At 57.4% G+C, this 12,045-nt stretch overlaps 1 protein-coding gene across 4 annotated transcripts; it reads left to right on the forward strand.

Moving 5' to 3' along the window:
• The first annotated feature begins 1,493 nt into the window (after window positions 1–1,493).
• LOC125616822 lies at window positions 1,494–9,582 on the forward strand. Of its 4 annotated transcripts, none has more exons than XR_007347587.1 (4): window positions 1,494–2,019; window positions 3,459–7,994; window positions 8,506–8,574; window positions 9,003–9,561. XR_007347587.1 is itself a non-coding variant. In XM_048803108.1 (4 exons), exons 2-4 carry the CDS (start codon window positions 5,853–5,855, stop codon window positions 9,041–9,043), a joined length of 918 nt encoding a protein of 305 aa, XP_048659065.1. In that variant the 5' UTR covers window positions 1,494–2,019; window positions 3,459–5,852; the 3' UTR covers window positions 9,044–9,582. The 4 variants fall into 4 exon arrangements, 1 of the variants encoding a protein (XP_048659065.1); XR_007347588.1 differs by having other exon boundaries at window positions 9,007–9,561; XR_007347589.1 differs by having other exon boundaries at window positions 9,080–9,561.
• Window positions 9,583–12,045: the final 2,463 nt, after the last annotated feature.

Here is a 12,045-nt window from a genome sequence, read left to right on the forward strand (position 1 = left end):
GGCCATCTCCAGCCAGAGCCGGTGTCGGCTCTCAGCCCGCTCTCAGCCTGGGCCTGTGTCGGCCCTGGCTCGGCCCTGCTGCCCCTGGTGCTGGAGGCCAAGCCCCAGGCCTGCCGGTGTGGCCAACCCCCTCCGGAGCCTCAGCCTGGGCCCTGATCTACACCAAGGTCACCTGCCTCCGTGTTTGGGGAGAATAGGTTTACGATTAAGACTTCTCACTTCACTCACAAGCAGCCTGTTCCTTCCTGCCAGAAAGGTGCGGATCACTCCTTGTTGTTGTTAGTTTCCATTTTTAAGACCTGCTTCTTAAACAGAGGCATACAAAGGACAAAGCAAAAGGCTTAAAAGCCGGCTTTCCTTCCTCGCCCCCCAGCTCGGCCCTGCAGGGTGTTCTTGCCCCACCCCCCACACCCCCACCCCCGCTTGTCTTTTCTGGCACACGTGGCGCACACACGGCCTCTCAGACTTTTCCCACCAGGCCCTATAGACAGCCTCTGCTCTCTACCGCTTCCTGGCCTCACTGGGGAAATGCCCCCTGGTTATAATGCTTTAATCCCACTTACTCCCCTCTGGACTAAATATCTTTGTGTGTTTGGGCAGGTCATTTCATGGAAGAAATCCCCAGAAGTGGAATTACTGATCAAAGGGCCCAAGGTCTCCCTGGTTGCTACCTATTGGCTTAGCCCTACAGCCTGCTGGGTGTCCTGCCCCAGGCCCTGTCCACCCCACCTTCCCAACTGAGTCCAGTGCAGGCCTCACAACCAAGCCATCATTCACATGCTGGTTCACTCCATCTGTCCTAATCTCCCCTGGCCAGGTCCGGGGCCAGGTGCTCGGGATTCATACAAGTCCTTCAGAAGCCCATGACCTTGGGCTAAATCCTCTTCGTGAAATTTCCTGGGACTGCCACACAGGGCCTCTGCCCCTTGTGGGCTTCTGCAGCTGCAGTCAACAAATAGTTGGCGCATCTTCTCGCTGTGGTGGAGACGCACACAGGCACCGTCCAGAGCGGCCTTGTTCTGTAGCCAGTGACACAAGGTCTCCTCCCTTCTCCCATCCCAGAGACCACGGCTACTGGGGTTCCTGTCCTGGGAATTTGGAAAGGCTGAGGTGTCAGGTGGACAGTGCTGAGCTTTGGAAGTTGGAGGCCCAGCTGAGGGACAACCTAAGGCACACACAGGACAAGGCCATGGGACAAAGGAACAGCGCTGCTGGGGAAGTCAGCCTGCAGGGTGGAGAGCGAGGCTGAGCACAGGGAGGGACAGGCCTGCAGGCACCACCCCGCAGAAAGGCCCAGAGATGCCTCCCCTGCAGGGAAGTCCTGGGAGGCCCTTGGGGTCCGCCACAACCTCCTCTCGTGTGAACTGACTGATCCAAAACCCTGGCCTGGGGCCTCCTCATCAGCCGGAGTCCTCTGATCCTCTCCGCCACCTCTACACCCAAACTGGCCTCCAGAGGGAAGGGTCGGGAAGCTGCAGAGAGCAGCTGCCCAGCACCTGTCCACCAGGCCAGATGCGATGCTGCATGTGTCACCCAGGCTGAGCCACGAAGTCCCCACCAGGCCACAGGGAAGCGCCACAACACTGCAACAGCTTCCTGTGTCACCTCTGCTTCTAGCAAGTGTCCTGTGGCCCAGGTCCCCTTGATCTCAAATCCCTGTTTCTCAAGTCTGTGGAGAGGGTTGGATTTGCGCAGGTGGCATGTCTGAGAACTGGGGGGGGCACGGCGACAGGAAACTGCACCGGCTCTGCCACCGGCAGAGGACCAGGCTGCACGGCCAAGTGGCACCCCAGGACGGCTGAGCCTGGCACGGCCTGACTCTGCAGAGCCCCCAGGGCTGTGAGCACCCCCAGGGCTGTGAGCGCCCCCACTGCCGGGCCTTGAGGCCAAGGGTAACGAGGAGACGCCACAGAGCAGCCTCACTTCAGAAGGAGCACGTGTCCTGCCTTCCCCGCTCCTGCCGCGTGGGAACAGGGAACACGGTGTCTCCAAGGAACACATGGCTGAGGCTTATGTAAGGTAAGAAGTAGAAAAGTTTCCCCAGCATGACATTTCATAACCAGCCCACTCCCCGCCCTGCCCCGTCCTCATGAGGAGAAGGGACACCGTCAGGGAAGAGGGTAGTGTTCAGGGCACAGGTGACCCTTGTCCTCACCCTGACGAGGGCCATCTGGTCTCTGTCATCTCCACCTCACAGACTCCGGGGTTCACTTGCCCAAGCGCTTGAGAGGATTCCAGAGGGATCCTCACCCTGGCCCTGTGGGGTCCTCCCCGGGCTCCGGAGGACACACACCACAGAACCCACATGGTAGGCCTTCCCGGCAGGTGAACAGGATGTGGGAGAAAGGGCTGCCAGCTGCACAGTTAGGCCTCGGCCCTCACGGCCCTGAGCAGAGAGCCCGGCGTGGCTCTCTCATGACCTCCTGGCAGGACAGCTGGTCCCTGAGGAGGGCGACAGCAGAGCAGAAGGGGCCTAGCATCTGAGAGCCCCCCAGGCTGGCCACCTGGCTTCAGGGCCCCAGCTGGCACCAGCATGGCCACACCAGTCATTTCTGGATGGATGTCTGATGTTTGGGGGACTCCATACAGATAGAGTCCGCTTCTGTCCTGCAACAAGGGCCTCAGGGAGGACAGGGTCGGCCAGTTCCGTGGGCCAGGATTTGGGGCAGTGCTTGTTGCATTCCAGGGAAACAGGACATTAGGAGCAGAGGGTCGCAAACAAGCAAAGACATTATGGAGGGGGGGACAATTTGCTGCTCAGGGAGGGCTTCCTGGAGGAGGAAATGCCATGAGTGCCTCTTAGAAAATCAGTAGGGGTCATCTGAGAAGGCTCAGGGAGCGTGGGAGGGTGAGGGCATCCATTTTCTTTCTTCCTCCAGGTGGGGGACAGGGGACAACAGCCCCCACCCCAGGTACTGTGGCAGCCTAGCATTTGTAGAGAAGCCTGGCAGAGTGGGCCGAGGGCTGGAGGGGTCCAGTCACTTGCCCTGGCACTTGCCGTAGAGCCTGGGGTGTCGACTTGGGGCATCGGGGCCAGGAGAGGTGCTGTCCAACTTACAGTGACAGAAACAGTTAACAGGCAAAGTTCTCAGGCCCTGAGCACTCAGCAGAGCCCAGGTGGGCTTCTGCCTGCAGGTGGCACTGAGTGGCATTGAAAGTCAAGAGAAAGAGGCCCAGGGCCACAGGCGACTGGGAGCGCAGGACAGGGAGAGGCCTCGTGTCACTAATTTAGGAGCCCGTAGGCCTTTCCTAATGACAGCCTCGGTGGTCCCCAAGGGACCGCAGGTGCTCCTGCCAGCCAGGTGATGGAAATGCCACTAACACGTTGTACCTCAGCCCAGGAATCTTCTGTTGTGTTCAGAAGACAGGGACAACTGGCCCCATCAGTCCCGTGCAACCGCAGAGGCTGCATGCTCATGTCTGAGCAACTTCAGTGCCTTGTGTCTTCTGTGTTTCAGGGTCTTAATCCAGGAAGAAGTTCCCAGGCTGAGCAATTGCTCCGCCCACCTCAGAGCTGGATGGCACCCTCTGGGAGAGCGTGTGGTCATGCTCCCTCCTCCAGGAGATGACCATCCTGGGCTCAGATGGCCAGGACTGCCTCTCTCATCAGATGACCAGGTCAGGCACTGCAGCAGCAGGGGTCCCAGGGCCTGCCAGGAGAGCCCCCCCAGCTCAACTGAGCATCCTGGGAGTTGCTCTATGCAGGACACCAGGACACCACGGTCCCCAGAAACAAAGACACCAACCAGTTCAAGACCGCTGCCACCACAGGAGCAGACCCAGCCCCTCCAACCAGGGTCCCCGCTCTCACTGTCCTTCGGCCAAGCCGGGGCACGGAGGGGTGTGGAGCCCCAAAGGCTGACTGGGCAGCCCTGGTCTTGTGGGGGAGGCTGGCCGGGAATTCTAAAGCGGCCCAGACTGGGCAGAGCCTCTGTGAAGGTCAGGACGGAGGCCGGCAGCAGGCCTCTGAGTCCGACTACTTAATCAGGACTCAATCCATTTCCTTCCTTCAGTCCAGGCTCCGAGGCCATCTTTCAAACTAATGAGAAACCTTGTTTGGCGGCGGGCCGCTGCCGCCCTCCCCTGGTTTTTTATTACCTCCCCCAAAGCCTCCTTCCCTGAAGAGGAACCGAGGGGCTGAGCTGTGCTCCCCGCTCCGCAGCCAAGCGCTTCAGCCCAGGTCTGCTCAGAGCCCTGGGGAGCCGAGGTTGCCCCAGGACTCTAGGGCCGAGACCGGGGGCTGCTCACACAGGTGAGCAGGGGCTGGCCAGGGGGGTTGGCACTTGTGCCTCATCTCCTGCTGCTCCCTCCTGACCATCAGGCGCCAAGTTCAAGGGAAATAAAACCCCCACAAGTGGATAGATGACGTTTCTGAGGCTGCCCTCTGCCAGGGAAAGATACCAACAGCCCAGCGAGGCCTAGGCAAAGTGGGGCACCCGGGGGAAGATGGGGAGGGACAGGCCCAGGGGCAGGGCCTCCTGGACATCAAGCCAGGGCGGCCACAGCACAGTGGCCAAGGAGACAGAGACCAGAGCAGCTGCTGCAAGCTTGTCCCCAACTACTTAATCAGGATGATGATGATTCTGGGCCATTCTGTGGCCCACGCTCCCAGGGTCCCCCATCCTCCAGGGAGGGCAGCCCCACCCCCACAGCCAGTGCCCATGGGCTGGGCGCTGACTCAGAGCCTGAGTCACAGGTGGTTTCCTCCGGCAGAAGCTTGCCCAGGCAATTGTCCTCTGATCACTCAGCAGGTGGACAGGCCCCAAGGGGCTGGCATCTGCAGCCTGGGGGAAAGAAACTGCACGCTGAGCAGCCTGGTCAGTAGTTGAGGAAAGTTCAAGCTCCCACTCAGGTGGCTGTGAGTGGGTTCCACGGTGCAGCTCGCCCCCTGAGAGCCACATGACCGGCCAGCTCTGGAGTGCGTCTCGGGCATCCCACGAAATGTCTTCCCAACATAGGGAGGGGCAGCCCTCCCGGGGCCTCGATACTTCCCTAAGTTGTTCAGCACAGGACGCAGAGCCCCCCATCATAATTTGCTTTGGGGTTCTCCAAAGAAATGGAATTTGCTTCAGCGATCCTAAGCAGAAAGCTGGGCTCTGGAACCTGCCCGCTTGGTGGCTACACCCCTGCCCCACCAGGGACCTGTGGCCTGGGGGCCCTGTCAAGCGGGCATTGGAATCTTTTGGTTCCTGTCAAAAGACAGCCTAAGGACAGTCACTGGCAGAGCTGGGGCCCTCTCCACAGATGGCTTTCCTCTTCAGACCACTGTCACTCCCAGCTGGCCTGGCCCTCAGGCAGCCTGCAGATGCTCCCTGCAGGTTGGGGCCACAGGCTGGGCCTCACCTGCCTCTGGACCAGGTGGCCCCGAGAGAAGGGAATAATTGTTCAGTCAGTGTGATGCGGACTCCTGGTCTTGGGCTGAGTCCCACCCCACCTCCCACGTAGGCCTCCCACACCTGTCCGTCAGACTCCATGATTCAGGGGAGCAGGCCCCAGCTCCCCCAGCCGGGCCAGCTTCCAGCACCGGCAGGTTGACAGTCAGGAGCTCTCTCCTGGCATCCGGCCCTGTTTCACCCCCTGATTCCTCATTACTCTCCTGGGCCACTCTTCACCAAGCTTCTCTCCTCTGCCTTCGTGCCCTTCAAAGGTTTGTAGCAGAACTCGTTTCTTGGCTGAAGGACAGGCCATCAGTCTCCTTAATCTGACTTAATCTGACTTAATCTGACTTCATAAATCGCCACCTGAGTACCCCCAGGTGCCCCCTGAACTCCTGAGCCCTCTGGCTACCTCTTGGGCAGTCCCAGGCCCCAGCTCCCTCCTGGAAGGGCGGGTGTGCCCCCAACACACCCAGCATGTCCCCTGCCCCTCCCAAGGCCCCCATGTGGCGGGGGCTCGGCAGCAGCGCCTGCAGGAGTCTCGCCAGGGGCCGCGCAGCTGCCTCTCCTGTCAGCGGGGCCTTCTCCTGGAACGGATGTCTTAAGCTTGCTGGGATCAATTGTCCGTGGTGTCCCACTCAATTCCCCTGCCAGGAGGCTGACAGCTTCAGCAGAGCAGGGTACAAGAAGGACTTTGTCAGGACGCTGAATCAATCCCTAAGGGACGTGGCCTTTGAGGCAGAGAGTGGAGGAGGGCAGGCTGGGGTCTGGAGAGGGTCTCCAGGACCCATGATCCCACCTTTAGAAAAAACCAGGGAGCCCTGCTTACCCAGAACAAAGGGCGTAGCACAGCCCGAGTCCCGCACCCAGCCTGGACCCAGCCGGCACTCAAGCCCTCTCACTAAAAGGCCAGGTAAAGTTTCCACCAAAGCCGAGGAAAGGAAGGTGAGAGGAAGAGGACATGCGCGTGCACCTATGTGTGACTTCTTGTTGGGGAGAAGACCCCAAGGTGTCTTTAACCTCCCCCTCCCCCCAAGATCCTTTAAGATTATTGGAGTCAGCCCTTCCCTGCTGGAGCGGCTACTCTGCTCTGGGCAGGAACTGGTGAAATGCAGAGGGGAGGGGGACGCAGCCCTGGCCGGGAGGGCTGCCGGCTTCCTGGAGGAGGGCAGTCACCTCGCAGCCGAGGGCAGGGCCTGGTGTTGCCCTGCTGCAGCACTGACTCTCACGCTGTGGTCCAAGACCGGCCGCCGCCGCCCCCCGAAACTCGTTAGAATGCAGAGTTTCAGGTGAATCAGACGCTCTGGGGTGGGGGGAGCCCACCTGTATGGGATCCAGGTGAGAACCACTGGGCTGGGGCGTGGGAAGACCTGGCCGAGGGAACCCCATCCTGGGAATTCTCCCCTGCTGCAGAGTTCAGGGCCTGATGGTGTTTTCAGGGCTCTGGGGGCAGAGCCTGATGGTCCCGTAGGTGGGCCAAGTGTGTGTGAGGAGCGTCGGCAAAGCAGAAAGCATTTCTGAAAGAACCCGTGATTTAGGGTTTCCCTAAATAGCATTAAAGTAACCACCAAGGGGACACAGCACCCTGGAGGCTTGCTCTATTTCGTCCCCAATCAGACATTAGTATAATTGCTGTATAAAGTAAACGTGAGCTTAGAGCTTCCCGCACCTGGAGCCCTTTCCTTGCTCTCCTGGACTGGTCTCTTGGACCTTCCTTCCCGAATCATTTTCCTATAGAAATGGCCCCAGTGAGGGTCTCCACTCCCTGAGCTCTGTCTGAAGATGTCTTCATCTTCTTGAAAGGTAGAGACCCTGGGTGGACAGTTACTGACTGTATATTTTCATACCTGATGCTGTTACACTTCTAAGCTTCTGGCCTCTGTTCTCACTGCTGAGACATTTGCCTTCAGTCTAATATGCGTGCATTTGTAGAAGATTTGTCTCTTCTCTCTGGCTTCTTTTAAAACCTTCCTTTTCCTATTCTACATCACCATGATGGGTCCAATTATGGCTTAAGAAAAAAAACAAAAATAAAGTTTCTTGTTTGTGCTGTCTGAACTGAAATTCATGTCTTCTAGCAATTCTGAAAATTTCTCAGCCATCATCTCTTTGAATAATGACTTTCACCCCATGCTCTCTTCCAGCTTCAGGAACTCCAAGTGGATTTGTGTTCTTTCTTCTCACGCCAACCTCCTCCTCTCTCTCACCTCCACTCCATATTTTTCCATGTTTTTCTTCTGTCCTGTGTTATACATCCCAGGAATAGCTTCAGCTTCATTGCTCAGTCTGCCAATTGCCCTCCAAACTGAATCTCTGTCTGTCTAACACGTCCATTGAATTTCCCATTTCAGTTCGTATATTTTTCATTTCTAGGAGTTGTACTGGACTTTTTTTCCTATCTCTCTGACCACTTTCAGAATATATTTTTCTGTGTCTACATTCTCATTTTTAAAATTTAACAATTGTTTAACTTCTTTTTATTTCTGATCATTCAGACATCTGAAATCATTTGATCCAGTTTTGTGTGTGAGGTTTCTGCAGATGCTGACTCACCATGGATGACTGACTTCCTCCCATACCCCGCCCCCCAGAAGATCTGGCCACAGCCCAGCACAGCAGGTCTCTCTTCCTCCCAACCCAGTTCTTCCTTCATGAGGCTCACGGTTGAATCACATTCCCAGTTTCCCATGTAGCTGAATGTGGCCATGTGCCTGCATCCAATCCAATAGGACCCAGTGGAAATGGTAGGTACCATTTCCAGATCTGAACCATACAACCCTCCTGCTCTTCCCCTTCCTCAGTGACCTTGAAAGCTTCAAGGTGGAGATGGCAGAGCCATAAGAAAGATGCACCTGGGTCACTACTTAACAGAGAATTGCCACCACATCTGTTGTCACTCAAGCAGGAAAAACTGCCGGAACTCAAGGCTGTACCTGCCACAGCAGCCAGCACGCCTTAGCTACTTCCCAGGCCACTGTGTAGCCCGAATTAACCTCTCATTACAGTGATACTATGAATTAGGTCTTCGCAGAACCTTTGCCAGGCTTAGCTAAGTCAAGGGTGTTTACCCGGGTCACAGAGCCCGAGGGACCCACTGTAAAAGGTCCCCTCCCTGCCATGTGTCTCTTAGCTCTGGACCAGGTCCTATTCTGGCCACTGAGATTCCAGACAACGCTGACAGCTCTGGAGGAGTTCGCAGGTAATTGGGGACTCGGATGCACACAGGTAACCCTGAGACAGAAGAATCATGGCCACTGTGCATCTGAGGGTGGGGGCTGTCACTCAGGAGGTGATGCTAGAGGCTGAGGTTCCAGGACCCGGGTGGGTCTCTGCCTGGGAGGGGAATCCTGTGGTCCAGAGCACTGGAGACCAAAGAATCAGGCAGGACTTGCCCCAGGTTGGAGCAGGCTGGGTCCCAAGGACAGCCCAGGGAGTGCTCTGGAGGAGCTGGCGGACATCACGGCTCGTCCCTGCTAGCAAGCCTCACCTTAGAGCTCTTAGTGACACCCTGCCTGGCATGCTTGGCACCCTCTGTGCAGACAGGTCAAGAGGCCACGATCCTGTCCTGGCTGCAGAGGTCCCCTCTAGGCTGGAGGACCTCTTTCTTACAGTGGTGTCATTCCCAAGACAGGTCTGCAGAGACACGGCAGGCTGGAGGACCCAGCTAAGACCCTGACGCTCACACGCTCCTCTAACCTTCTCAGCAGCCTCAGGGGAAGTCACGGGCCCCTGCTGATGAGACCAAGCGCAGGAACAGGCTCTGCTGGGACGCGACGGTGTGTCCTGTGTCCGCCTGGCTGGGCTGCGGCACGTGTTCAAACACTGGTCTAGATGTTCTTAACCCTCAGCAAGTTAAAGGTCGACAAAGGGACTGAGCTGGATAACATGGGGGCCCATCCATGGCTTGAAGGCCCCGTCTGCGAAGACTGGAGCTATCCAGAGAATCGGGATCTTGCCTCAAGCCTGGGACGTGCAGTCCAGCCTGCCCCACCCTCGCCGCCCCGCCCGCCCACCTAATACCCTCGCTCCCTCCCTCTCTCTCTAATGTTTCTATAAAATCATTGTTGCTCAGTGATAAGGATACATTCTGATAAGCCTTCATTTAGGCAATTTTGTCATGGTGCAAACATCCCAGCGTGACCTTTTGTAAACCTAAACATTCAGGCTGTGTCGTCCAGTCACTAACGTACTTGTTGCTATGCGGCTCGCGGCCCTATGTGTCCTGTCTCTGTGGTGACCCCCTCAGTGATGCGTCAGCCAAACCAGGCTTCTGAGAGGCCCCCGAGCAGACCCTGGGCCGTCTTTCAGGAGCCCCTGTGGGTCTCTGCTTTAGACTGGGTGTGTCCCCAGCCCCCCGTCCTGTGCCAAGAATAGGAAGAGACCAGAGCTCATTCTCTCTCTTCTGGGCTCGAAAAAGAAGGCCTGTGAGGACACAGAGAGAAGGCACCACCTCGAGCAGGAAGAGAACTTACCAAGAACCTCATCAAGAGCCAAAGCTGCTGGACGTCCCTCCTCCAGGACCCTGGGTAGCCATGGCATTCTGTCATGGCAGCTGGAGCTGATGGGCATAGCCAGGGGCTTCCAACTCAGGCCCACTCTGGGGGTCCCAGAGGAGGGTGGAGGGACATCGTGAGGTCAGGAGAAGGGACAGCCAACTCCACCTGGGGCTCAGGGAAGGCTCTGGGGAGCTGGGTCTCCAGGATAGTGAGGTGCTAGGGGTCATGCAGGCTGGGAGCATGGCCAGGGCCCAGGCCTGGAGGTGTGACAGTCCAGGGCACAGCTTCCTGCAACAGAGAGGAGCAGGGGCCATGTCACTGAGACAGGTTCAGCCAGCTTAGGACTATCCTTGAATGACAGGCTACGACATCTGTGCTTTCTTCTGGAATGGTGCCTCCCCCACCCCACCCCAAGCCTGTCACCCACCCCCCCAGAATGAAATGCCCAAGCAGCAGGAGCTGCAGGAATAGGAGGCGGGGGGACGCAGTGGCCACCTGGCCCAACCTGAGCCTCTCTCCAGGAAACACTCAGTGAGAGAAGAGCCCGGAAACTGCACCTCGGTGGCACTGCCCCAAAGCCGCCAGTGGAGAGGGAGAGTCGCTGTGTTCTGCCTGCTCCACATTCAGGCCACAGCTGCCCGGAGGCCAGGCCTCAGGAACAAAGTCCACCTAGAAGCCCATCATCTCCTGCTCCTTCCCGCCCCACACTCCTCAAGACATACATCCCAGGGCAAAGAGAAGGCCTGGTGGGTCCTGAGGCTGCCTCCCACCCAGGAGGGCCCCTGTTATGGTTTGGGTGTGGTGTCCCCCAAAAGCTCACATGTGAGCAAGAAGGTTTAGAGGAGAAATGATGGGTTACAGCCTTAACCTAGTCAGTGAATGAATCCCTGATGGCAGTAACTGAACGGTAACTGGGGCAGGTGGGGTGTGGCTGGAGGAGGGGGGCATTGGGGGCGTGGCTTTGGGGGACATATCTTTTCTGGTGAGTGGAGTCTCTCTGCTTCCTGATCATCGTGTGAGCTGCTTCCCTCCACCACTCTCCCGCCATGAGGAATGGAGCCAGCCTTCTATGGACCAAGATCTCTGAAGCCATGAGCCCTCAAATAAACTTTCCCTCCTCTGCAGTTGTCTTAGGCGGGTCCTTTAGTCACAGCAGTGAAGACAGCTGACTAAACAGCCCCAGGCCGTCCAGAGCCGGGCAGTGAGCCCCGAGAAACAGGCCAATGGCGCCCGATTCCACCCACCTGGCCGTCTGCATCCTGCTCCAGAGATGAGGAAGTAAGGCCCAGGCAGAGACGGCCCCCTAGGCCGACGCAGCTCCACCCTGGGCCCTGGGGAGGCAGAAACCCCAGCTCTGCCCTTGATTGACTGATTCCCCCAGCCTCAGTTTCCCCAAATGCAAATGGAAACCATCACTGCTTCCCTCCAGGGAGGAAGGAAATGAAGTCACATACTGAAAGAAACAGCCTCGGCCTTGACCAGTTACTATCCAGCAGGGTTCCGACTTTTCCCCCTTAAATACGCTGTGAGTATCTGGGAGGTAGAATTTCTACAAGATCTTATTATGAAATCTCCAGCCCGCCCCCAGCTGGCGGCCACTCGCGGGGCGCTCCAGTGTCTCAGCGCAGACCTGCTGGCCCTCCAGCCCTCTGTCCCCGTGGGTTACAGCCTATTTCTCAGTGCATTTCACAGCAAATTGAAGACACCGCGCACCTTCTCCGAATGCTTCGGCACTCGCTGTTTCTGACGTAAAAGTCACAGACAGTGAAAGGCACCTGCCTTGAAAAGCTCTGGCTGCGTTTTGACAAAAGCTTACACCTGAGAACTATCAGAATAAAAGTGCTACCCGAATCAAAGCGCTATCAGAATAAAAGGCATTACTAGCCAGGGGCGCACGCCTGTGATCCTAGCAGCTTGGGAGACTGAGGCAGGAGGATCGCGAGTTCAAAGCCAGCCTCAGCAACTTAGTGAGGCCCTAAGCAACTCAGCGAGACCCTGACTCAAAAAAAAATTTTTTTAAAAGGGGCTGGGGATGTGGGTCGGTGGTTAAGTGCCCCGTGGGTTCAATCCCCAGTACCTGAAGAAGAGGAGGAAGAGGAGGGTGGGCATTTCTTACCAAACCTCTTCCCAGACAACTCTGCCCGGACACCAGGAGCCAACCACTGTTCTGAGGG

This window comes from Marmota marmota, unplaced genomic scaffold (assembly GCF_001458135.2).
Source record: "Marmota marmota marmota unplaced genomic scaffold, marMar, whole genome shotgun sequence".
Taxonomy (NCBI): Eukaryota; Metazoa; Chordata; class Mammalia; order Rodentia; family Sciuridae; genus Marmota; species Marmota marmota.